The sequence below is a fragment of the Canis lupus genome, chromosome 29 (assembly GCF_048164855.1).
Source record: "Canis lupus baileyi chromosome 29, mCanLup2.hap1, whole genome shotgun sequence".
Lineage (NCBI taxonomy): Eukaryota > Metazoa > Chordata > Mammalia > Carnivora > Canidae > Canis > Canis lupus.
The window spans coordinates 6,903,254-6,929,720 of record NC_132866.1 but is presented as its reverse complement, the minus strand read 5'-3'; the positions used below and the strand labels follow the sequence as shown (position 1 = coordinate 6,929,720).

General features: G+C 50.8%; 1 protein-coding gene across 9 annotated transcripts in view; it reads right to left on the bottom strand.

Annotated features, from left to right (window-relative positions):
* CTBP2 (C-terminal binding protein 2) overlaps window positions 1-26,467 on the bottom strand; it is a 157,230-nt gene that overhangs the window by 36,517 nt on the left and 94,246 nt on the right. For all 9 annotated transcript variants that reach the window (XM_072804942.1, XM_072804946.1, XM_072804943.1 and 6 more), the window contains one exon: window positions 12,048-12,207. In XM_072804942.1, coding sequence (XP_072661043.1) covers window positions 12,048-12,105 — 58 coding nt within the window. In that variant the 5' untranslated portion in view covers window positions 12,106-12,207. The remainder of the gene's footprint in view (window positions 1-12,047; window positions 12,208-26,467) is intronic.

Sequence of the window (26,467 nt, the reverse complement as noted above, 5' to 3'; positions counted from 1 at the left end):
TGCGATTGCCTAAAAGTGACAGAAGGAAAATAGGAAAAGACCGCTTTAATGTCAATTCAATCTTAATCCACCCTGATGAAATGTTAATCCATTGCACACGGCTAAGAACAAATTAAATGTGAACAGGAAGGCAGGATAAAGGGGGGGCGGGCGGAGAAAAACCACCCTCGTGCACAATTCTAGAACACGAACTGCCCTGAGAAAATGGGCCAGGTCTGCAGCCCGATGCTCCGCCAATATCGAAATCTGGCTCCGAGGACTCTGGTTACCAATCAAATGAGTTACATCGCTCAAGTCCAAGTGGATTTTTTACTTTGTTATCATAAAACACAGACCCCTTCCTGCTGCCTGGGATAAACACACACACACACACACACACACACACACACACACACCCCCCTCTACGTGTAATCTAGAATTTACCATTTTAACGTGGCCACAGAGGTCAACAACCCCAACATTTTGAAGCAAAACCAGAAAGTGGCTGCAACCGAGGCGCGCCTTCCTCTAAATCTGTTCACAGAGAAAGCATCATTCCAGCAGGCTCCGGCCGGCTTAGGCTCTGTGGACGCTTTTCCAATATTCCCATGGATTAAGACTTTTCCACCCCTTGCTAGGGACTTTGGGCACAGCAACGCAGAACAGCATCTATTTAATTTAGGTAAAGGAATGCCCCAACTAGGAGCATTAAAACATTTTCTAAATCAACATAGAAGGGTCCAAGAGAAGCAACACTCCAAGGCTGCAGGTTCTGCTCCTCTGGCCACAGCACCGTATTCATGGCTGAACAGGAGCTCCGACCACGGTGTCCAGTTAGAACGTTTGGAGCGGAGATAATGCGCCCGTCTGCAGCCGTCAAGCCTAGGTGTGGTGTGTTCACCTACATCTCTCTCGGTGTCAGAGACAAGGAGAATCTTTAACTTAAGAAAAGTACCAGTTGTTCAAAAAAAAAAAAAAAAAAAAAAAAAAATTTTTTTTTTTTTTTTTTTTTTTAATGAGAAACCCTGAAAATTTACTGTGAGAGGAAAGCAGGTACCAATCCATTTCCAGGAGCTGGATGTATATGGTATAAAGCAAGACCGTTTCAGGGGAAGGGCAGCGCGCCACCCTGTGTCTCCGTGTCCCGATGAGCACACATCCTAAGCTTTGGGACAAGCTCTGTTTAAACCAACACTACTCCCCAAAGCTGTGGCCACCCCTTGACTGTTAGGAGCTGGCCTGAGAATTGCTCGGGGACGTGGCCCAGGACCCCAGGCTGCTTGCTACCCGAACACCACGGACCCATTTCCGACCCCAAAATACCAACAAAGCCTTGCCTTGAGTTATCTGGAAAAATTCCCTGGCAGCCAGAGAAGAAACCCAAATCCTCCCCCAAACCCTTCCACCTCCTAGAATGCATGGAAGGAAAGAGGGGAAAAAAAAAAAAAAAAAAAAAAGCGAGCAAGCCACACTGCCAAACGTTGAGTTTCCATGTATCAAAGCAGCCTGCTGGCGCCAGTTTCTATAATTCCTCTGCTGGCACAATCGCCACCACGGACTGCGAGGCCTGGCTGGGCAGGGGACGAAACAGGCCTGGCCACACCAGGACAGCATTTACCCGTCACGCCGGCAGCCCGAGGATGTGTTCACTTAGGAGATACATCAAAACGGACAGGAGGAACCAAATGGAAACAGCGCTATCTGGTTTCAGCAGATCGTTTCCCGGCTCGGCTGAGCTGGAGCTGGCCCACCTTGCGTAGGGTTTCCCCTTCTCTGGGCGCCGCTCAGAGCCTCTTCCCCTCTGGAAAGGGGCAGGTTGGGCAGGACGGGCATCTCACGGGGGACCCTTTTCAGAAGGAGCACAGGGACAGGGTGGCACGGACACAAGCCTGTACGTTGGGCGAGACACATCTCAGGTGGAGAAAAGATGCCAACCAGATACTCTCGAGAAGCCCTTGCCCACATCTACCTCTACCTCTCTTCCTCTTCGTCCACTCTTGAGTTTTTGGGCAAAAGGGATGACCTCTCAGTGGAAGTTCTGCCCTACTGTCACCTCTTCTTCCACCACTGGCCAGGGAACGTGGCTGGCTGGGCAGGATGGACAACAGCAGTCCTTATCTCCTCCAGAGGTGACCAGAATCTAGGCGTCTTTGGTACCACATGCCATCACAGGATGTTTACATCTGCTAATGTCTAAACTAGGCGGGTCCCATTCCGGGTGCTCTGTCTGTAAGCGACTCTATCAGCAGGTATGACTATGCTGCATCCCAGATGCTGGGGATGGAACTTGGGTGCCTTGGGTGCCAGGGCCACAGGGTGTGGGACGCAGGTCAAACTCTAAAGCCAACGCTCCACTTTCCAGAATTTCCTGCGCTGACCCCGGACAGCTCCGCCCTGGTGCTGGAAAAGGAAACCCCCTCAACACGGTAATTCTGTTAATTGCTTAAGATTTTCCCACACTCCCAACTATGGAATAGATCACCTATAAAATTAACCACGTGAGCATCAGAAAGTAATTCCTGAACCTGGACTGTGCCAGCCCTCCAAGTGGGGCTCACTGGGCTGCTCCTGCAGCTAGGCCTCCCCCTACCCCCCGCTGCTGACGGACGTTGCCTGAGGCCTCAGGTTAGCCAGTTGGGCCATTTCCTTTTCTTCTCGTCTTCTAATAAAGTATATAGCCCCATGTGGCTCGAGTGCTTAGAGGCCCTGCTCATGGTACAGACACACCCCTTCTGAGGTGAGCACATGAATTGCACCTGCCAAGAACCTCTTAGAAGCAGGGTAGCTCTCGGGACTCACCTGGCTCCTGCACGTCTCGTTCATGGCTCAAGTTCTCCAATGGAGGCAGGACTGTCTAGAAGAAGGTGTGCCCAAAAGCTCCTAAGAAACCAGGAGCAGGTTTTTGAGAAGGAGCGGAAGGTGTAATGCCAGAGGTGGGGCAGCAGTGGGGGAGAGGCTGCAGGGTGGGTGCCACCCCCTGCGCCGGAATAAGGAGGCCCATTTCCATTACCCAACCCATTCTGCTTGGAAACCACCCAAACTCACGCAACCCTGGCTCTGCAAGCTGCCAAATATTATGACAGATGTTTTCCTGTGTTAGGTAAAAACACCTGTAACTGGACTCACACTTTCCTAAACGCTCTGGTGGAATTTATTTATTTTTTAAGCACACTGCAGTCTTTTAGAGAGCGCCGCTTTTCTGAAAATCTCGTGTTGACTAAATAAAGCAAGATGGGACCAATTTCTGAAAGAGCAATGAGTCTCACAGACTTAACTCTTTAATCCTGCAAAGAGCGTCACTACGGAAAATTGCATCGAGTAAAAAAGCCACCTCCTGAAAATTGAGAGACTACTCAAATTCTCTTGCAGACATAATGAACCCAAGTGAAAGCTGACCGTGTTGAATAACCCGAACGGTAACGCTGAGGCCATACGCAGCACCCTCCCAGAGCCAATTCTTCGTTCCCTGTGTGATGTAATGCAGATCAGAAAAACGCCAAGAGAGGATCTAGGAGTTTCCAGAAGAACAGGGAAGAAAATCAAGGAGGAGACAACAGCCAGCCCTTCCGCGGAGCAGTCGTTGGGCGGATCACCAACAAGCATTTCATGTTCCAATCACATTGGTGACCTAGGAAACTGCTAGAAAAGAATGGCAAACAGAAGACTAGACCCTGCTCTGGGGGTCTACGCCTCACAGTAGTTCATAAATGAATTCCATATATATCAAGCGCGAGGTGGAGTCGGACAATCTAAAATCTGGACTCACATGAAGGGAGCTGGGTCTGCCTGCCTGTCCCTTGACAGCTGTGCTGTTTCCAGCCCGCCTGGTAGTCATAAATGCTTGCTCCTTCTTGGGGGGCGGCCAGGCCCAGCTCTGGAGCATTTCCGGCCGGCCTTCCATTTCTTGGTCCTCCTCTAGCCCGTGGGGCCAGAAAATCACGGCAGCTTTGAAAGTGAAGGTGGCAAGGGGAGCCTTCGAGATGCTTCCCTGCGCCTGCTGGGTCCCAGGATGGAGCTGCAGCAGCACCCACGCCTCTGCCTCCCACAGGCGACGCCTCCAGGGGGACACCACGGACGTTAGTGGTTTACGTGCTGTTTTTCTGGCAGAAGCAGGGCCAGAAATAGGCCTAGAACATCCTGCTTCCTACTTTTCAATGTGTACAGGCAGTGTTGGTTGTTTGTTTCTGTCAAGTGTTTTACAATTTATGTTGAACAACAGCTTCCTGCCTTTAAAAAATGTTTTCTGTCCTATTCCCCCAGTGCCCCAATCAAAGTCACTTACTTGGCGAGTCTAAATCAGAGAGGGTGGGGGGCCCAGCGCACTGGTAAAATAGCAAACAGGACATTGTAGCGAGGTTTTAAGGCAGCCTGTATCTACATTTTCCCAAATGCAAAGAGAAAATTAGAATGTCTGGGCATCACTTCAGTCATTAAAGGAATGACACCGCACCGAATGTCCTGGGATGTGTGATGCATGTTCCCCGTTTCTTAGTAGAAAGACGGAGGCTTCGGAAGGTCAGCGCACCGTCAGAAGAAGACCCCAGACCCGAAACACAGCCTTGTAAACGAAACCAACTCTCCCAAGATAAGTGGTCCTCGAAGCAGTCCCAGCCAGCATGTAACATAAGATTTGGCCATTTAAAAAAGTGAAAACAGGGCAGCTCTGGTGGTTCAGCGGTTTAGCGCTGCCTTCTGCCCAGGACGTGATCCCGGAGTCCCGGGATCGAGTCCCACATCGAGCTCCCTGTGGGGAGCCTGCTTCTCCCTCTGCCTGTGTCTCTACCTCTCTCATGAATAAATAAAATCTTTTAAAAAATAAAAAATAAAATAAAAATAAAAAATAAAGAAGTGAAAACAAAGGCTTGCATGTTGCTCCTGACTTGATTTCCTCAATTATAAAACTTAATGACAGCTGTGGTACGGAAATTGGCTTTTTTTAATTTTTATTTATTTATGATAGAGAGAGAGAGAGAGAGAGGCAGAGACATAGGCAGAGGGAGAAGCAGGCTCCATGCACCGGGAGCCTGATGTGGGATTCGATCCCGGGTCTCCAGGATCGCGCCCTGGGCCAAAGGCAGGTGCCAAACCGCTGCGCCACCCAGGGATCCCCGGAAATTGGCTTTGATCCCCACTTATAATGGGGGCAGAAAGTCCAGTCCTCTTTTAGGGCATGTTTTGGAAAAAAGGGGGGGGGGGGGAAAAAGCAAGAGCTGGAACCCCAGGCTCAGATGTAGGCCTGGGCAAGCCACAGGACAAAAATCTACCAGGAAAAGCTGACAACCCCTGGCACAAGGTCAGCCTCAGGCAAGGTGCTGGACAAAAACCACTTCTTTCCTTCCTCTTTGTAAAAAAAAAAAAAAAAGTCCAGGGATCCCTGGGTGGCGCAGGGGTTTAGCGCTTGCCTTTGGCCCGGGGCATGATCCTGGAGACCCGGGATCGAATCCCACGTCGGGCTCCCTGCATGGAGCCTGCTTCTCCCTCTGCCTATGTCTCTGCCTCTCTCTCTCTCTCTCTCTCTCTCTCTCTCTCTCTCTCTCTCTCTGTGACTATCATAAATAAATAAAATAATTTAAAAAAAAGTCCAATAACAGCAAAAATCCTACCAAATCTCAGCATCTCGGATTATAATCCCAACCCACCTCAACCTTGCCACCCCCCTCACTCCATCAGACTCTATGTTTTATGTCCCTTCCCCTATTTTGGGTTCAGAATATTCTAGAATTTCTTCCTCTCACCCTTGAGATGCCCAAACCATTTCCATCCACTAGGGTCCAGCTCAAATAACCCACTTCCAGGAAGCTTCCTTAATTCACTCTTTGTCACTCTATCCCTAAGTTCAAAGAAATCGACCCCTATTACGGTGACACCACCCCCAAAATAAGCCAGGGAATGCATCAGTTGGCAGAGACAGCTCATGGTTTCCTCATCTAAGGTGACAGAGCCCTGTCTCTTGCAACATGTCCTTTTCTCCATCACGTGCTTGTCTGTTCAACACATGGATCATAACGGGACCAGGCTGGTGTGACCGTACAGGGCACAGGACTCGGTGGGGACAGCCACAGTCCTCGCCCTCAAGGTACATCACTCTCCAACCAGCACTTGGGAAACAAGCCCAGTGGAGGGCCCAGCCCGTCCAATGAGCAAGTGACATGGCAAGAGAAACAGGGCATAGTAGAGACCACTGAGCAGCTGCACACAGATACCCAGAACACGCCCCTCTCCTCCCGCGACCTCCCAGCCCAGCTGGTGGTGCTGAGCCCGATTCTTGCCTGGACCTGGACAGGCACCCGAGGCTTCCCTGGAGATAGAGAGCTTGCCAAAGACCTCAAGCTCTGTTGCAGCAAGAGTCCCATTAATATGAGGATGTTCATGAAATCATGGTTTGGGGTCCTGAGTATAAACCCATCAGAAACAGGAGCCTCATTTTGCTGTATCACTTGTAGGTTCTGAAAGAGGAGTCACAGTCCAAAAAGAGCTGGCAGCAAAGTGTATCCTGGGGTTCTGGTTTCATAGTCCCCCCCCCTCCCAATACCTCTCATAGGGCTTTGTTGAGGAGCTACTCAAGCCCAAAGACATCCTCCAAATCTGGGCGGCGGGGGAGGAGAGACTGTGTACAGGTGTCTGGCTCTTCAAAAGCCAGGATTGTTCTGCTGCCCTGGGATAGTTTCCTCTGATGAAGGAGACCAGGCCTGGGTCCACTGGAACCCAGGCTCCCATGAAGTGTTTACTGAGCCCGAAAGCAGACAGCCTTTCCTCAAAGGTGCCATGACCAAATGAAATGCATCCAACGCAAAGCAGGCTGGGAAGACAAGTCAGGTGGCTCCAGGGCACTCGGGAGGGCAAAAAAAAAAAGATGCATTGTGGTGGGGAACACAGCAGACACAGCAGCCGCTGGCTGAGCACGCCAACACCCCACCCCCTGGAGCCCCAGGTGGAGACGGGCAGCCCTGACACGCAGCTCTTAGAAACACGGGGAGTTGACAGAAATTGCCAGCTGCAGTTGGAGGCCATTCAGTGAAACGACAAGTGCAAAGAGAAGCTGAAGTCTGCATTTTACAGATGAGTAGCAATAGAGAATAAAACATTTAACCTGATTCTCCTCTGCAGAGAGCGAGGGCCTGACTGCATATGGGCAATTCTGTGAACCCAATCCCTAGCTGACAAGACAGTGGGCACCCCAGGGGAGGAGCCACGACCAGAGGAGGGGAGATGTCGATTTTCAGCCCTTGCAAATAACTTCCATTAAGCGTCAACTTGACCATGCTCCCTACCTTTACTGATCCTTTACACAAGCACATTGTTGCCGAATGTTCGTTTATGCCTGGAGTTTAAAGTTGTGTCTAGCTGACTATTGTATATTTACATAGCTAATGTAATTATCGCTAATCACATAATTACTGGAAATATGCGTAATTGCCTGATCCAAACATATAATTATAATGTATAGCAACATTATGAGTCCCCTTTTTAAAAATCCACATTTTGGGGCTATTTAAGGATATTTCTTAGAAATGATTGTGGGCTACCTAGAGATGGCCAACTTCAACATGTTTCCTGTATAAAGTGCCGTAAGCGCTTTTGAGACAAAAACAGGTAAAACAAAACAGCGCACAAATAAACGACAAAGTGATTCTGGCCCGAGTCCGCCGACTACTCTCTACCCTGCTCCATGGGCTCCAGTGGGTGTGAGCCGGGCAATGAAGGCTGCTGTGAGGGAAGAGCTCCCAGTTGCCCCAATGAATCCACCACCTCAGCCATCCGGAAAACCTGAAGACTCAGAGACATCTTTGCTTCTGGAACATTCCAGGACCATGAATAATCTTTCTCAGGGGAATGATGTACTGGAATAAATGTCCTCTTACCGTGTCCCGCTCAACCCACTGAGAAGTGCAGAATGCAACAAGAGGAAGGTCTTTTACCTCGTCCCTGCAGCATTTTCTGACTCGTCCTTGGTGACAAAGTGGACACAGAAAGATTCCCAGAATTTATAACTACTCAGGTTCAAGATCAACTAACTACTCATCAGTTGGTCTCTACTTTCCCCGAGTCCATTCATCCAGCATTCATCCAGCCGACCTTCTCACCTCCTCCTACCCTCTGTGCTCATGAGAACATCCTCGAGGCAAGAAACATCGAATTGCATTGTTTATTTAAAAGGAGGTTTACATCATTTATTTTTCTCCTGCAGAGGAAAGGAAAGTCCTCTCCCAACTTATGTTATAAAGGGGTACTAATCACAGCTCAACTGATGCAATCGCCAGGACCATTTTTCCACGTGCATAAGACGTTCCAACAAAATAAAGTAAAATGAAATATCTACTTTTTCCAAATTACATTCTCCACAGCCACAGAAAAGGACGGTGTTTACTGATTTATTCCACCATAACCCACAATAAGATGTTCTCACAAAAGTCATCAGCAAAGCCATTCTGGCATATTACCCTTCTACAAACCCAGAAAATGCTTTCCAGAAAATGTTTTTCCAGGTTACTATTGGCAATGCTGAGCGACAGTAAGCCCTCTTCTCTGACCAACAGATGTCTGGGGCAAATCACACCAGCTTGGCCGTGCTGCAGGAACACAGGGAGGCTCTGACGGTGCAACTCGCAGATGCAATAGATCAATTATACCAGCAAACTTAACAGAGTGGGAAACCAAGACCTAAATTACACACCAAAAAGAGGAGATGGCAGCTTGGCCCTGACCAGTCCCTGCTCCATGAGAATTCTTACCCAACAGCACTCTAGGACTGTTGGATAACAGGCATCAGAAAGAGCAGAGAGCAAATTAAAAATATCAAAATAGAGCTTTGGAAAGAAAAATTAAAATCTGGCTTTTAAGTCAGCTTGAAAGACCATTATTCCAACTGATTTGGATGAGGTCCCAAAGACTGGCTGGTGAGAAGCAAAGCTATGCTCTGCACTGTGCTTCTGTCGCAGCAGAAACATCCCTTGGAGGGGGTGGGGGAGAGGGTTGCAAAGATGCACCGGAGTCAGATTCTTTCCTCCACCCGGGCTTTAACTAGGAGCCACAAAGGGGAGAGCGGCTAGGAGTGGCCACAGGGAACTGGGGCTCAGGAGGAGACCTTGATGTTTCCAGGGGGAAGAGGCTGGGCCTTGGAGGGCAGGCAGGAATTCTGGAAGCAGCAGTATCTGGGCAGGGATGGTGCTCAGATCCCACCAGACTGGCTAGGCGGGAGCAAAAGTGTTCATTAAGGGGGTGGGGGTGGGGGGTGTGCAGCCCGGGTGGCTCATTGGTTTAGCACCGCCTTCAGCTCGGGGTGTGATCCTGGATTGAGTGGACCTGGGATTGAGTCCCACATCGGGCTCCCTGCATGGAGCCTGCTTATGTCTCTGCCCCTCTCTCTGTGTCTCTCATGAATGGGTAAATAAAATCTTAAAAAAAAAAGGGGGGGGGGGCGGGGAAGGAGTGGGGCCCAGGAGGGCCTACCAGGCATGAGATCCCACCGCCAGGGGCTGTGCTGGGGTTGTGAGGTAGGCGGGAGGACAGCAGTCTGGAGGAGGTTTGTTCCCAGAGAACAAGAGCCAAGATGACAAAGCTCCTCTGATCCCAGAGCGGCTACAACAGAACAAGGCAGCGTTCATGCTTTTAATCATAAAAATCAAAAACAATGGGCTATAGGAAGTCCTGGGGGAGGGTGGGGGGAAGCACTGGCAGTGGGAAGGAGACAACAGTCTGCTGGGCTCGCTGGAGTTTCAGGAAGAATATTAAAGAGCAATTAGTTCAAGTTTACAGAAAATATACTGGGGACAGTTCGAAGCCAGGGATGCAGATGCAGGAGGACTTCAAGATGGAGAAAGAACGGAATCCAGGGAGCTCACTGGAGGGAAAGTCCAAGTAAGGAACAGGAGACCGCCTGGGTCCATGGACACACATACTGCCCGCCCTGTGCCTTGCTGGTAAGCAGCTGCAAAACGGGCACCACCTGTCCGGCCCATGAACGATGCTAACTCGGTGTATAAACTCGAGGGCCACCAATGAAGCACCTTCAAACAGCTGTTAGGCTGGACGGGACAGCAAGTGAATATTTGGGATTGGGGATTTTGCAAGTAACACCCAAGCCACCGAATTTCCCACGTCTATCTTGATGGCGCCTAGTGAGAAATTTAAAAAACTGTACCTGCGACCATCTCAGGAATGCCATTCACGGATGAAGCAGATACTGAAATTCCCGTCATAAAGAGTGGGTGGGGGAAAAAAAAAAAAAAGAGTGGGTGGGAGGTTGGTGAGCCATGCGCGGGAGAGAGGGCCTGAAAGAGCCATCAATGGTTTTGCCCCTGTGACAGCTCTAAAACACAGAGGGGAAAGGCCACCAGCTTTCCAGTCCCGATCATATCTCTGATGTGGGACGTCCAGATACACACGGGGATCCTGGATTCCAGGGGGGCAGAATCAGCACCACAGGCATTCTAGACACCAACCCCAGAAAGTTGATGCACTAGTTTTTCAAGCAGGGGCCCCCGAAACCTTAAACCAAACACCTTGCCACCAGGGGTCAGAAGTTAATTCCATAAATCCCCACCTGATCAGGTGAACCCAGATTGTGGGACATTTCCAACCAGGTGGCCTGGGCTCTTTCAATGACCACCAATGCTTTTGAAAGTCAAAAGGACCATGACAAAAATTTTAGATGAAGGAGAGACCAAGGAGACAGGACAACTAAATGTGTCCCTTGATTCATTTCTGCACAAACCAAGCAGCTGGAAACAGATGAGCGGAGGCAAGGAGACCATGCAGTCTGTATTAGAGGACACGTGGGGAGGGTCAGCTCCCTGCGTCGGGGGGTGGTTATGGCGCCGTGTTTACATCAGGAGAGGTCCTCACAGGGGACACATGCCATAGGTACTTAGGAGGAACTGTTGCATCTACAACCTTTAGATGGTTCTGGAAAGTCCACCCATCCATTCACACATACATGTGCACACACACGCATCTCTATTGGAACATATAAAAAAGAAAGCAAGTGACAGCCAATGTTATCAGCTGGTAAATGAAGTTGCATATCAGTGTCCATTCTAGTCCATCGGGCTTTCTGTAGGTTTGAGAACTTTGTCATGTTTATCAAAACCAAACCAAACTTTTAAATCCCAGACCCCCTACACAGCTGCAGAACCCCAGGGATGTAGGGGGACAGTGAGTACTGCTACACTCTCGGATCACAGAGCGCTCGCGGGGCCTACGGTCACACGGTACAACACGTCTTTGATGCCTCCACCCCATGTGGCTTGAGCCACATCTGCCTTCAGGACAATCCAGTCCACGTGGGCAGCAGGTAGGCCCAGGAGGGTGTGAGCACATGCGGGGTGGGGGCGGGGGAGCTGTGACCACCCTGCCTGCGAGGCTCCCCTCCGTGACCCCCCAGTGACAGACCCCACGGCCAGGTCACCAGGAACCAGGCAGTGCGGACGTGGCTGGCAAGAGCACTCAACCCCAGGCCCAGAGCCGCGCTCTGGATTTCTCGCCGCTCCCTAATTAGGAGGGGATGGTGTTTAATCAACATCTCAGAGGTTCGTCCCCAGGTTTCCATTAGATTTTAATTATGTTTATTTTTCCTTTCATGAATAAAACACTTCCAGACATTTTCAAAGATACCAGGGATGTGAACACATAATGAGGGGGCAATGCTGGGCTCTTCAGGAATATCTTGGAATTCATCACTGTAAATATCTTAATCAGAAACAGATAAAAGTCCGGAAACCCCAGAGAAGTGAAAAAAGATGGCCCTGTTATCCAGTGTCCTCCGTATGCAGGGGTGACCCTAGGGTGTGCGCAAGAAACAGACCGAGGGCCACCCCCTCCCCAGCTGTCCTAGCCCCACCCCTACACCCTGGGAGCCAGGCAGCCCTACACGCGGGTCAGGTCGACCGACCACACAGCCCAGGACATGGGCAGGGGGTGCTCGGGCCGGGGGGCTTCTGGCCGGAGTGGGCTTCGGTCTGAACAGGGAACCAGATCCCCCCGCGGGGGTCAGCAGTGAGTGGGGCGAGGGTTCCAGGGCGGGACTATGCGCCTTTGGTCACAAACCCGCCAATGACGCTGGCTCTTACCTTCACAAATTCTGTCCAATCGCTGTCGCTTGACTTTGTGCTTATCCACAAGGGCCATTCTTTATCGAACTTTGCAACTCTCTGATTCAAAAGGCAAAGCGGTCCTCTAAGAACTTAGGGGAACGCGCAGGAGTCTGCGGGCATTACGCCACTATGAACCCTGAAACAAGGAGAAAAGAATCCTTACTCTCTGGACACCCTGCGGGCACAGGACAACAGGTCATGCAGGACTTTACTGCCACTTCCTACTAGGGGACCTGCCACCAGCGCGGGCTCTCTCCTCCCTCCAACACGGGACGCGGAGGTTGCTGGAGTCCACTAGGCCAGGCTCCCGCCCTGTCTCAAGGGAACGTACGCACAAGACAGTTGTTATTTGTTTCTGAAAACAGTAAACAGCAGCATCTAGAGCTCTTGGCTTTTTGTAAACACCAATTGCCAACAACCTGAATTGTTAGTGATTTGTACTCCAAGGCCAGCGACCACGCTATGGGGCCAGCTGGGCCTGCCCGCTTCTGCCAACACATGGGGGCAGACTCCAGACGACCCGGACCATCAGGGGGTAGGGCCCAGGCCCGTGGGCGAGGAGATACAGACACCCAGCGTGGCCACAGGACAGGTTCTCTGGAGGCCTTTCACCGGGCAGGCAGTTCACAAAACTCCCAAGGGCCCCTCTGGGGGGAACGAGCCAGAGCCGCTGCTCAGCACCACATATGCCCCGGACCCCACCACGGGAGAAGGGGGCAGGAAGCCACGCACCGCCTAGCCACTGAAGCCAAGGGTGTCCACTGCCATCCTCTGGGGCCCCCTTGGCATCTGGAGGGAGCCACAGATGGCACCGGTGACGGCAGGGTCCAGGCTGCTGGCCTAGACACCGGGGAGCGGCGACCGTGCCCGTCCCAGTGCGCCCACGGAGTTTCAGGCAGAAACGAGGCAGAGAGGAGTGGCTCCCACTTGGGTTGGGGCTGCGGGACTCTCGGTGGGGAGAGCCACGTGCCACCTGAGGAGCGGGGGGCTGCTGCCCAGCTCGTTTGTGGAGGGCGGCTTCGGGGGGGTGTGTTTTGGGAGCTCTGACCCCCACCTTCCTGCTCATCCCATGTACCCGCTGAAGCCACAAGTCGCTCTCTGCACCCCACAACGTCCGAGCTTTGACTCATTGCTGCCGTCTTATTGTAACAACACGTGCACACATGGGAAAAGTTGCCCTTAGTTACCCAGCAAATGAGGGGGGATAGGAGGCAAAAGTGAGGCTCCAGGGTTAATCAGGAGGATTATTACGGATGGTCATCAATTATGCAAAAACGCTGGGAGTTACTTTATCAAAGGTCAGAATGCAAGTCTGACTGGGAGAAGCCAGACTTCCTGGTAGTTAATGGCTAATTTCCCAGCAATGAGGCGCACCCCAAAGATTTATGGCAATAATTACACGATTTTTTTTTTTAAAAAGAGCTAGGGGGAAAAAAAAAACAAAACACAATTTCCAATCACATAAATAATTAACACAACATCCCAGAGATACTAAGCCCTTTCCCAACCCGGGGAGTTCCCCAAACCTGAGATCTGATGACACCAGACTAGGGAGGAGGTGAAGGCCATCCTAAACCATGCGGGTCAACATGTGGGAGGTCCCCGGTGCAGACGTGACGGATGCATCATAAAACACCCTGCTTTTGCTGGGCTTTAGGAAAGGCAGCAACACCAAGGAGAGAAGGGGGTTCCTAGCGGAGACCAGAGTCCCAGACAGAGGGGCAGCCAGGTGGACGCCAGGGCTGGTGCCCGTGAGACCCCCACGGGGCAGCCTCGGACCCCAGAGCTCGGCCGGCAAATTTCCATCTGCTTGGGTCCTGAGGTCTGATCGTCAAGTGGCAGCGTGGTCCTTCTCCACGCTGGCGTGAAGTCAGAACCTCATGGTAGCCGAGGGGTGAGAGAATTAATTAGTTAATATTTGTAAAGTGCCTTAGAGATGAAAAATGACAGCATTATCATCCGAGGCAAGCCGGCTTTCACACCCTCCTCCTCCAATCCCCCAAGTGAGGCCTAATCATTCTTTTTGCTTCCCTTTGAATTTTAATTTGTATAATTAGATGGCGTCCTGAAAAATTGATAAGCAGAATCTCGATTATGCAATCAAGGGAAAGATCAGGCATTGGCTTACACAAATAGTCTGCGTCCTATTATTTAAAAGAAGAAGAAGAAGAAAACGGGCAATGGACTCTTTGGGTATTTTTTAGGCTGGGGGGTGCAGGGAGCAGACCCCTATGCTGGCCCTTCTGGCTGCGGCACCTCCCTCGTCACCAGTGAATTCAGGCTCACCAGGCCACCACCAGGCAGAGGCTGGCCGGGACCAGTGGCAGTGACCACTGACTCTCCAAGCTCCATCCCCTTCCCCCCAATATCTCTTTTGAAGCAAAAATGTATGAAATGTCACAGTTTCCTCCCTGGCTCTCCCGGGGAGCAAGCTATTTATGAAGACTTAATTAGCATAACCCTCTTCCTGATGACAGGGACAGGCCCTCCTCCGAGCGGAGCTGTGAGCTCCGGTCTCTGGCTGGTGTCCACGCCAGCACCCCATACCCTCTGCGCCGGCCCTGGGCTCCCTGGGCAGCACCTGCGGGAAAGCCAGCCCCACCCCCCTTTGCCTTATACCAGCCTCCACTCACAATCAGGCCCTTCTCCACCACCGAATTTATCACCACTATCATCGCTTGACACTATCCAGTCAAGTGTTTAACAACAAATCAAGGTACACATAGGGAAGGGAAAGGGGGGGGGGGACTGTGTCCCACTGTCCCTCTTTGGCGCAAAGCATACAACTTCAAACCATAGTTGTGGTGTCACACAAGGGAGGAGAATTCTAGAACCTACTTGCAAATGACCAAGGGTAAGCAGGCTCCATGTTTATAATTATCTAAAAAAAAAAAAAAAAAAAAGGATGTTTTTATGTGTATACCTTTCCCTCTGGCTCAGAGGCTAGGAGGATGACCTCAGTGGAACTCAAGAAAGGTCAGAGGGCAAATCAGGTCTTTTCAGAAGTAGGGTCACCAGTGCCAAACCTTACAAGAAAACTACCACCGTCTTCTCCTCCAAAGGGGAGACCCTAATATCGCGGGGCAAACCACAGAAAGACCTACCTGACATTTAGTTAGCTTGAGGTGAGGGGTGATCCAGGGTTGAAAGGTTTGGGGTCAAGGAATCTAGCTCATTGCAGAAGGGGAAAGATGTCTGCATGAGATCCATAGATTCTTGTCAGCACCAGAAAGCAGCCGTGAGGGTGGGAGGTCTCAACGTGGGTTTCCAAGAGAAAACTGAGATTTAAAAGGGCAGCACACAGGACGACCACTGCATTTTATGACCACTCACTTGTATTTCAAACACAAAACACACACCCAAAAGGAAGTACGAGAGAAATGGGTCCTTCTTCTCCAGTGAGGTCTGAAATCTGGGTGGACTAACTTTGCTAAATATGACCATTAGCAGCCCACCTGCCAGGACCAAGACTCCACAACGCACAGAAACCCTGAGTCCTTGCTCATTTACATTTGTAAAAATCACAAGTTAAAAAAAAAATGCCCTCACAGTTTATTCTAATTCCTACTCTTCATAAACATTAGGCAGACGAAAGAACTCACCCCAAGTAATTGATGTCTTTCCACATGAAAAGTCTTCTTAAGGAAATCTACTTAAACACTATGTTGATAAAGAGACACCAAGTTTTAGGATGTGCTGACGAATTCATAGGACCATAAGCCAGTGCTGCCAAATTCTGAACGCACCCTTGGAGTCCTCCATATATTGCACTGTTGTGCCCACAAGGGGGCTAGATACTCAGTATGCGAGGTCAAGATGATCCAGTACAAGGAGAAAAGGCCCCCATAGACCTGGCAGCGTGGGTACGACAAAGGCTCCCACCTTTCCGAGCCTGGGATCCTAAGGGAATGGCACCACTCCTCAGGTCTCCTTCGCCCCATCCTACAAGTCTCTAATGATGTGTCCATAGTCTTGTTCAACCAACCTGTGAGTGACCCAACAGAGCAGCAGCGGAGGCCAAGGCAACAGGGAGGAGCACCTGCTGGCGCATGCAAAGACTCTGCGGGCAGGTGGCATCCAGCATATGGGCAAGGTCAGTGTATTAAACTAGGGCCTTGGCAATGCTGGCCCACCAAGAACAACTGCCCGGAAATCTGTATCTCATTCTTCATTGAGACCCAAGAGTCACTGGTCTTGAGGCTATCACAAAATGACCTGTTCGAGCATTTTCAGAAGCCAAACAGGAACAATAGGTTCCTTTCCTAGGAAGAGAGCTGGAGACAATCCCCTTAATAAGGGATCTGGGGTTTGTTTGATCAAGTCTATCAGAAGAAATGTTCTACAGGGGTCAGGGATCAATGGGTTTAAAAAAAAAAAAAACCTGGCTTAGCCTTTGGTAAATGGTTGACATGATCCCACAGTTAACTACAAAATTATTAAAACTTTTTTGAGGGAAGAAAATGAGGCTTTGGGGGAAGATTGATTGTGGGGGGAAAAAGGCTTACTGAAGTCAATTTTGTAATGGTCTCAAAGCTACAGTTGCTCCTTAATTTTTCCTCAGTAGCTTTGGGGCATATTTAGGTTTTTTTTTTTTTTTGAAAGGGGAAACCCATGGTTCAGACCTCAAGTGGCATATAATATGGTGTACAGGTGATTCCCAGCCCCACAACGCCCACCCCATGCCCCAGAGGTAACCAGCAGGACCCTACACTATTTGGCAAGGCTGCTCATCTTTCTCCAGGGAACTCCCAGCAGCCCAACCCGTGGGTGACAAGGCCACACCCTGGTCATGTGCCCTCCATCAGCTCCATGGGCGTCACCCTGTGATCACTGGACAGATGTGCATGGATAGCTTCAGGTGCCATTAGCACAGGTCCACTACACTTCTTTTCCAGCACCCAGGGGCCACGCAAGCTTCAGAAGTCAGATGCATTTGGGTTTGAAAGACGCAATACAGGACTTACATTATATTATGGTGGACCCCCAGGTCAATCACTCAAATGTCTGCACCAGGACCAGTAACACACCCAAACTGGATGAACATACAAGATGCAAAAATTACCCTCAACCATTCAGGCCAGGTCAACACCTGCTGCCAAATGGGTTACCAAAGAATTAAAAGTTTTCAGAGCTTTCTACCGTTTGGAAGGGAGGCTAAGAAACTATGGGCCTGGAGTTCTATGCAAAATAATTATCTGTGGCTCTGAGGGAGGGAGAGAGATGAAGAGTAAAGAGACTGGAAGGTCACAAACCAAGAAAGCAAGTCTTGTAGCATGAGGTAGCTCAGTGCCAGGGAGGGAGTCCTGCATGGGTGGAAGATGCCACCAGGAGGGAGCACATGTCAAAGCCACACTTGTGCTAAGACCAACTCCTTGGCCAACGGTGCCGCGTGAGCCCTTCTGCCTTGTTAGCACATGAAAATACATTTCCGGGTGTTAAATACAAGACTCAAGAATTCTCAATGTTTTCACTTGCTAACAACTATCACCAAGAACAGAGTTTGAACAGCATCGATTCATGATTTTCCTAATTGGTTGTTTTGTGTCATAATGAAAATTAAGCGTTGGTTTCCCCAGGCTGAAGAAAAGGAGACTTCCCATGTTCAGAATTTTCCACACATTTTTAGAGCACTCGACTTACAAGTATGCTTCAAAAATTAATACCTTCACTTTTATAATACAATGGTCTTTAGAAACAAAAGCAAACAGAACAAAAAAGATAAAGGCAAATAAACAAATTTTCCCTTAAATTAATAAACGTAAAAAATCACCTTTTATGACACTGGTCATGGTGTTGACACTGAGAACTGTAGGAACACCAATTTTTTTTTTTTCCTTTCTCAGTTTTCTGACCCTTCCCTCCTTTGGCATGACAATTTGGATCTGGAGCTGACAAGTCTGCTGGACAGGATGAAGGGAGGAGCAGCGTCATGTTCTCTGCAGACAGAGGAAGTTCAATGGGACCAGGTAACTCCTCTTCTGTTACATACTGAACGCAAGGAATTACTGTAGGTGTGCATCCGAGCGAGCAAAAGTGAACACCATACAGAGGAAGCATCCAGAACGGTCGGAATTCTCACAAAAGGCCTGCAGAGAGGCTGTGGCCATGGTGAGGCTTTTGGGGTGGCCACTGCAGCGCCCCAAAGGTCACCTGAGGGTGCAGTCTGCAGCCTGTGATGAGACGGCGCATCCGTGTGCACCTGTCGTGGTTCAGTGCAGGGTAAAAGCATCCATAACTAACGGCCACCAAGGCTTGGACCTGGAGGTCAGCCAAGGCAGGAGCCACCAGGGGATCGCTGAGACCGTAAGCAAACGCTGTGCTAAACTTAAAAATAGCCTACGGAGGGGCACCAAGCTGGCTCACCCAAAGGAGCATGTGACTCTTGATCATGGGGTTTTGAGTTCGAGCCCCACGATGGGTGTAGAGCTTACTTAAAAATAAACTTTAAAATGGCCTATTGAATGGAGGGTGGGGTGGGGGAGGAACAGGATGGAGATGGAGTAAAGATTTAACACTTTAAAGGCAGTTTGGATTTCTTTGCTTATTCTATCCTTTTATGAATTGCATTACTATTTGCATGTCTAATAAGGACAATTTTTTTTTTAGCAATCAGTTGGCCAATGACAAGATCTTGAATTCTGAAAAAAATCAATGTGAGATTTTGAAGACCTCTGCCTCTTGATTTCTTGCCACCAGTAGACCCTGAATCCTCAGCTGCCCTCTTGGGAGCGTCGGCCTTCCTTACAGGACACAAGTTTTGCTGCTCACCTGAAGATTCCAGCCTGCTTGTCTCTCGACACCGTACAGTCTGGAATCCATGGGTGAGGAGGACCGGCTCTCTGCAGTCTTGGCTCGTTTGCACAGCTGGTAGGAAACCACTGGTGTGGGGCCGACCTTGTGGGTCTAAGCCTTTCCAGCAGGCCTGGCGCCCAGCGATGGGGCCCTTTGGCCAGCAGAGGGCACTGCACACCCGGCGTGGCCTTCCCAGGCCACAGAGCCCTGAGCCACTGCACAGACACTGGCCTAGTTCATTTCAATCCCGTGGACTCTACAAGAACCCTCCAGAAGGAAAGGCCTGAATGGATTTCAGGATGGCACACCACACCTTCCGTCAGTCCCCACCGACATCTCCAATCACCCTTAAAACCTCAGATGGTTTCAGATTTAGGACCATGACCAGCAGGGGTGAAAGGGAACCCAGGCAGGCACCCCGTCACCTGAGGCCTGGGCTGGCAGCTGAGGTTTGCTTCTCTCAGAGCTGGGTAAGTCAAGGAGGTGGGTGAGAGAGCAAGAGGCTCCCTGATTCAGGAAGGGAATGGCCACCCTGAAGGATGATTTTCCATTACGCCCATGCTTCTTGTTTAAAGACACATCAGTGAGGAATGAGCCATAGTGATGAAAAATGAAAACAACTTGGCAGGGATATAGTTTCTAAGGAGAGGAAAGAAGAGACGGATACAGAGCGAAGGCGCGTCAGGGTTTCCACCACGGGGTGCAGCACCATCTCCACCTGGCTAATTGGTAATTGTGCAACTCTCCTTGACCCCCAGCACTGTGTTGTGAAACAGATGACCTCAGGATACACCATCTTTTCAGGAGACATTAACAGAGAGGGAGGTGAAAAAAGTGACTTTTTCCAACCATATTTGGGAATAAATTCTGACCAGCAAGCAGTGGCCTGGAGCCAGGGCACTTCTCCCTGGACCCCTTAAATGACCCAGCAGAGGGAGAGCTGACCTCAGTCTTTCCTGATCACTGCGTTCTAAGCTCCCTTCTCCACACCTGTGGGCACCCAGATGGTTCAGGTTGAGAGGGGGGCTGGTCTGTCCATCAACGCTGGAGTAGGGGTGACGCACATGCCTCATCCCATCTCCACAGCTCCTTAAGACCAGCATCCTCTCCCAGCCCCATTTCAGAGCCCAGGTTGCCATAGCAACAGGATGCCGCTGGGCAGCATAGCTGACTCTTGGCCTGACTTGGCAGGGCAGGTCTTTGAAGATCACCACACCAAGACGCCAGAGTACCCCACCTCACCCCCAACTCCGCCTTCCCCAGAAAGCATCCTAAGAGTCTCTCCTCTTTTCTCTCTGCATCTGATGGAAGTCCCTTGCCACCACATTCCAAAACACAGAGATTTGGAGCAGGATCCTCTGTATTGCCCAGGTTGGGGGTAGACGACCACCCGGATGGGCCCACCAGGTCCAAGGCTGGCAGGGGAGGGGATTCAAGTTGGTCTGTTGGAGATAATGTTATCCCAATGTGAACGATGGATGGCCGAGAGTCCCTTTGTTTGGTTTTCAAAAGCTAGTGTCTAGAAAGACGATCTCTAAGAAACGGCTGGAAGAGTTCACTCTGAACCTGCCCATCTGCCTAAAGGAGCAGGGAAACCTAGCCTCTCAAGTTTGGGGCCGGATGGGGTACAGTGGCCAGTTGAGGACCAAACCAGATACACTCCCAAGCAACCTGCAGCCCAGCCCAGCCGGGAGGGACCACGCCCGGGGAAGGCCCCATCACACAACTCAGCCCACAGCTGTCCACGTCGGAGGAGCCACCATGTCAGGGCATCACCAGCAGGCACATCGTGGGACAGGAACGTTCCGAGTGGCCACTGGGGGTGGCCCGTCCTTTATTTCATATGAGGTGTTGCTTACACAAAGGCAGACATCAGCAAAGTCAACTCAGACCTCGGGAACAGAGTAGTAAGTTTGTTTTATGACGACAGATATTCCACATCTGGAGCTTTACAAATACCCAAATCCCATCGTGACATTTCTCTACAAGAACAGCCACCGCGGTGGAGCTGTGGAGGCATCTGTAATCTCAGGCGACACAGTTAAGTGTTGAGCAGGAACCAGACATCCCCCAACTCCAGAAAGTCTTTTGACTGCAAAGCTGTTCTTCCCAGACCTTATCTTTCCAACCCGAGTCACAGAAAGGAATATCTTCATCTTAGATGTAGCTATTTAACAACATGAAATAAAACAGCTTGTGCCGCTATTCGTTTTTGTTTGACCTGGTTTATTTATTTATTTTTTTAATTTTATTTATTCATGAGAGACACAGAGAAAGAGAGGTAGAGACGCAGGCAGAGGAGAAGCAGGCTCCATGCAGGGAGCCCAATGCGGGACTCGATCCCGGGACTCCAAGATCACACCTTGGGCCGAAGGCAGGTGCTAAACCGCTGAGCCACCCAGAGACCCCTGACTCCGTTTTAATAGAGGATGGGGGTGGTACCAGAAATGGGGGTGGGCAGGCTTAGTATCCATGACTTCAACCAAAGAAGGGAGGCCAGGATGGCAGTCACATGGAGGAGAAGCGGATGACACTTCTACTTCACACAGACTCATCTCTGCTGATCAAATTCAAGAAGGGAGCCACGAGAGCACTCCTTTTTTCTGTTTTAGGGTATTCCTAGAGTTAAATGGTCTTCCTGAATTATTTCCCCGGTGTTACAGGGGCCCCCAGTTCTGTTCTCTAAGTCTTTGGTGGGTAAACAACACCATTTTTACATTTATTGTAGCCCAGAGTGTTGGAAACTATGGATAAAATATACCTTAGTGTGGAGAGGCTGCTGGAATAGGGGAGGAGGCTGCAACATGCCCCGTGAGAATGTTCCAGAGGTGTGAATCCTTGTCATAATGACCTGGATGCTTCAAAAACAGGGCAAACATGGGATGGTTCCCATGAATACAATCACCTGTTTAGATTATTACAGCTCACCATGTGCTAATGCCCCAAGATCCTAATTTTACATGAAATCCTATTAAGAACTCTTGACAAGGTGATCGCTGTTTAAAGATCCACTTGGAGCTAATGTACGGGGATGCTGTACACTTTGGAGCCCCTGCCAGACAAAGAGCAGACAGGGGAAGGGAGGCCCGGAGAAGTTAGGATTATTTGGACAGAGTATTTGTGTCCCCAGATGGACAACATGCACAAATGGCACAAGATGTCATTCTAGGGGAAGGCAGTTTCTTGGACGCCCACCTTTGTGATCCAAACTGCCTTATGGTCCCTGTTGTCCGAATCGGAACACCCCAGAGCTCAACACACATTCTCAGCTAACTGCTCACAGTCACATCAGGTGTGAGTGCTTTGTTATCGCACTGAGTTCTGGATCCTCCCCACCAACAAAAAACGACATTCAAGTCAGAAGCCCCAGTACCTCTGAATGTGGTGAAGTACGGTCTTCAGAGAGGTAATCAAGTTAAACTAGGGTCATTAGGGTGGCCCCTAGTCCAATAGGACTGGGGTCCTTCTAAGAAGGAGAAATTTGGACACAGGGGCCACATGTGAGGACACGAGGAGGAGATGACCATGTATAAGCCAAGACGAGAGGCCTGGAAGAGGCCCTTCCTTCCAGCCCACAGAAGAAACCAACCCCGCTGACATCCCGCTCTCAGACTTCTGGCCTCCAGAGCCACGAGACCACACACTTCTGTTGTTCAAGCACCGGGTCGGTGGTACTAGCACACTGATGATGTTGGGGATAGCCGCCCTAAGAAATCCTCTAGGGTCTTGCACCAGTGATGCTCGGGGAAGCTCAGGACTACCTTGGCGGGGGTCCCGGCCATGGTGAAGGGGTGATGGCCCCTATGGGTACGATTTGTCAACAATCCTGGCTTTATTACACAACACCAATGCCAAGTCAACAGGAGTCCAGCCGTGTGTCCATAAACTCAACAAATACAAACCTGCCCAGGTGCTGGGCTGCAGTGGCTGCTACGCCGGCCAATCAGAACGGGCCAGTCCATCCCCTCCCCAAAATCCCACCATTGCCTCCTGAAAGACAGAGACATGTGTTTTCAGGGAGACACACAAAGAGAAAAATGCTATCTAGCCTTCCCTTTAAACTGTGCCCTGCTCCCCAAATCTGAGAACACCCTGCTTTGAACACGTTACAGTCACTGATACGATAGTTCAACAGAAGAGATTAAAAAACAAACAAACAAGGATACCCTTGTGCTGCACTGGCACGAAGTTTCCATTACCTCCAAGACAGGGAACACTACAGAAAGCCACCAAAATGCTGCAAATCCTCAGTCGCCCACGCTGACCCGAGGTCTGTGATATTCCTGCTGCCGTGAACCCCGGGGTAGACGACGCTCTGCGCATCAGCAAGGCCCATGGGCCCGGAGAGCAGAAAACCAGCTGTGATTTTCCCTTACCCCGGACACTTCAGTACGTCCCCAGGCTGCGATCCACACCCACATGGACGCGGAGTTAACTGAGGCACCCCAGGGTCTCCACTCTGACCCGCGCACACCCATAAATCTGGGGACATTAAGAAGATCTCTCAGGGGCCAGGCCCCACATTAAGAATGCAGCCTCTGGCCACCGTCCCCATGGCACTTCACTGGATAAACAGGCCCTCTTGTTTCCTATCTTAGAAGTGGTCCTTGAACTGCAGCTCCTATGAAAGTTGAGCTCTTCTAATCAGAGAAAAACAGAATGCAGGTAACATGAAAGCAGCCTGCACAGAGTTTCGGAGCAAACACGTGGCCCATTTCTGCGACGTGAGCAGATGCGAGCTCTGAGAGATCAGCAAGCCCACCCAGAGCCCAAAGGGCAGAAAAGGCATGGAGTGGAGCCGTGGGGCATGAACACACATGCCTGTGTGGGCCTTGACGTCTTCTTGGAACCACAGCATTTCTGGAACATTCTGAAACTTGAGAAGTTACCGAATCCAAACTGCTGGCTTCACAGATGAAGAACGTGAGACTCAATGACTCTGGGTCACTCCCAGCCCGTGTTTCTGCTCATCCCTGAGGGTCCCCGTGGCACTCCCCACCTGGGGGCTGTGCAGAGGCATTACTGGGGCAAGAATCTGGAAGCCCAAGAGTCAGCTTGAGCCCCACACGCCAGGTTGAAAACGTGACAGCTCCATCTCATTTAGCTATGCCCACGTCCCTGAACCACAACTAACACGCCCTGCCAGGCCCCAGAGGCAATACCCACGTGTAAGTAAGTGAGCAAGTAAGCGCAACAAAGGCTGGTTTGTAAACTCATTAGGAAGACAGAGTCCAGGTACACACACAGCCAACCTGTGGAGTATAGTATAGTCTCGGATGGCTGGGACGTTCGTTACTTTAGCACCAGCAAACACTCGCTTCACAAGTGCTTCACGTGTGACAGGCACCGATCTAGGGGCTTTCGGGCGTGAAGTCACCCAACACATACAGAAGGAGCTCACCAGCAGGCTCCACTCTGCAGAATTCGATAAACAATTTTTCAGTCTACACTGCAAAGAACACACCCAGCACCACCTCAGTTGCCAAATGTGCTCTTTGGTTGGTTGACTTTGGGCAAGACCCCAACATCCCAGATGATCACAGAACAGGGGAGGCACTCCTGGCCCAGACGTTTCAGAAGAGTGAGCCCAGAGGAAACCCAGATCAGGGCCCAAGGGGTCGGAGACTATGGCTCAAGTGTCCTAGCTGCGTTTGCTGTGTCACAGTTTCAGGGAAAGGCTAAAATACCAACACCATCTTCCAGCCTCCAGAACAGATACCGTGTCGGCTCCGATGGTGGTCCGCTCTCTTGGACTAGGGGTGTCAGCTACAGACACTTTCATGGGCTTAGGATCTCCCACATGATCACTCCCAGCCCCTGCCACGGGCAGTGACTTGTCCAGGTCACACAGGCTGCCATGATGTCACCTACTGGGGACCCACCTCCCAGTCACACCACGGCCCACAGTATTTGAGGAGCTACGGTCATGGCACACATCCACAGGTTCTGGAAGGTTCTCGCACACTGACATGTTGGGTCGTTTGGTGTGTTCCTGGCTCATGAGCCTCCATTAGACTTTTTCTTCAAGCCACACGGCTTCCCTCGGTTCATGGGGCACAGGGTGCCTCCAGCTGTTGTGGGTCAGCCCAGCCCTGCAGGACCTGGGGTGGGCTCAGCTCCCCATGCCAGGTCCAAGAGGCAGGAGAGAAGGTGGCAGAAAGAGCAGGCAGGGTGATCTTAATCTCAGAGGGGAACTCAGGATGGGGTAAAGGGAATTTGAGGAACAAAACCATAGGAAAGTGGCTTCACTAAAACGCGATGAGGTCAGCGAGTGGAGAGAGCCCTAACGACACTTGTAAGAAAAAACATCTGTCGGTGTCGAAAGGTCGGCAGGAAGCGAGTGGGATCTACACGGGCCTGATTGGCCAGACCCGCGCTCCTAGAAAGACAGACACACATGGCTCGACTTAGCCCAGAGAAACAACAAAAAGCCCCTTTCAATTGTCCTCTGACCAGCCCCCACTGCCCTTGCAACAAGAGGCCAAACTCTGAGCTACAAAATCCGTCTAGGACCCTGCCTGGCAATTAGCTCTTTGTTCGCTCACTGCCCGGCCACCGAGGCCACCGAGGCCACCGGGCCCTGAATGAGCAGCCTTCGGGGCAGCAACGTTGTCACTGCACGGCCGCGTCACCTCTCCGGCCGCAAAATCTCCAGTTTTGACTTTTTGGTTGGAAAACAACGTGGGTCCCCCGAATAGCAAAACGTTTCAATAAATCCATCATTACGAAAACCAAAACAAGAGGTTTCTTTGGAAAAACAGGAAGTCCTGGTACATAACATGGCTTAAAATAGAGCCAAGTTCATTTGTTGACAAAGCCTCAGCCTCCGAAGCCTGTTGGCCTGATTTGTCCGCGATCCAACTTACCTTTTAATCCCGCCTTGAGAAGCCCATCCTGTTGCCTCGGGCGACAGGCCGGCCTGGTCTTTGTTATTGCTGTGACATAGGTCAGGCGCTGGAGCCCGGCCTTCCTGTCCGCGGGCCCCGGGGACACGCTCAGGAGAAGCCGCGGCCACTGCACGAGTCAGGCCTGGTGCTTTCGGTACACTGGGGGCCCGTTTCAGGCCGCTCCTGGGAACCTCGCACAACGGGAGGGCCTTCTGGAATTCATGCTCTGCTTGCTCCTTAAGGACCGATACAGAGTTTACAGACCTTTACCGGCGGCCCGATTGTTGAGCCCAAAGCCCGCGCTAGCACCTGATCGGGACCCCCGGCGGCGGGCAGAGCAGGGCGCCCGGCTCCACGCACGTCTGAAAGAATGAGCCTCTTTCTTAAGAACAGGCGGGAAGGAAGCCAGGAATGGACTGTTTCCATTCTTCCCAGAGGTATCCAACTTTCAGGAATACAGGCGCAAGGAAACTCCCAGAGACGCGATACAGAAACTTCTTCCACTGGCAGGGAAAGCGATCCCCGTGCTTGAACCTGCATTTATTTGCCCACGTGGCACCGTGTCTATGAGACACCTGCTGTGCGCCGAATGTCCCTCCCTGCTACCACCCTCTCCCCTGCCAATTTTCCCCTCTCCTTACTAACCTCCAAGCAGGAGGATGGAGGTGTTAGCACAGCACAGCGCGAGCGTGTGATAATCACAATTATCCCCTTGTT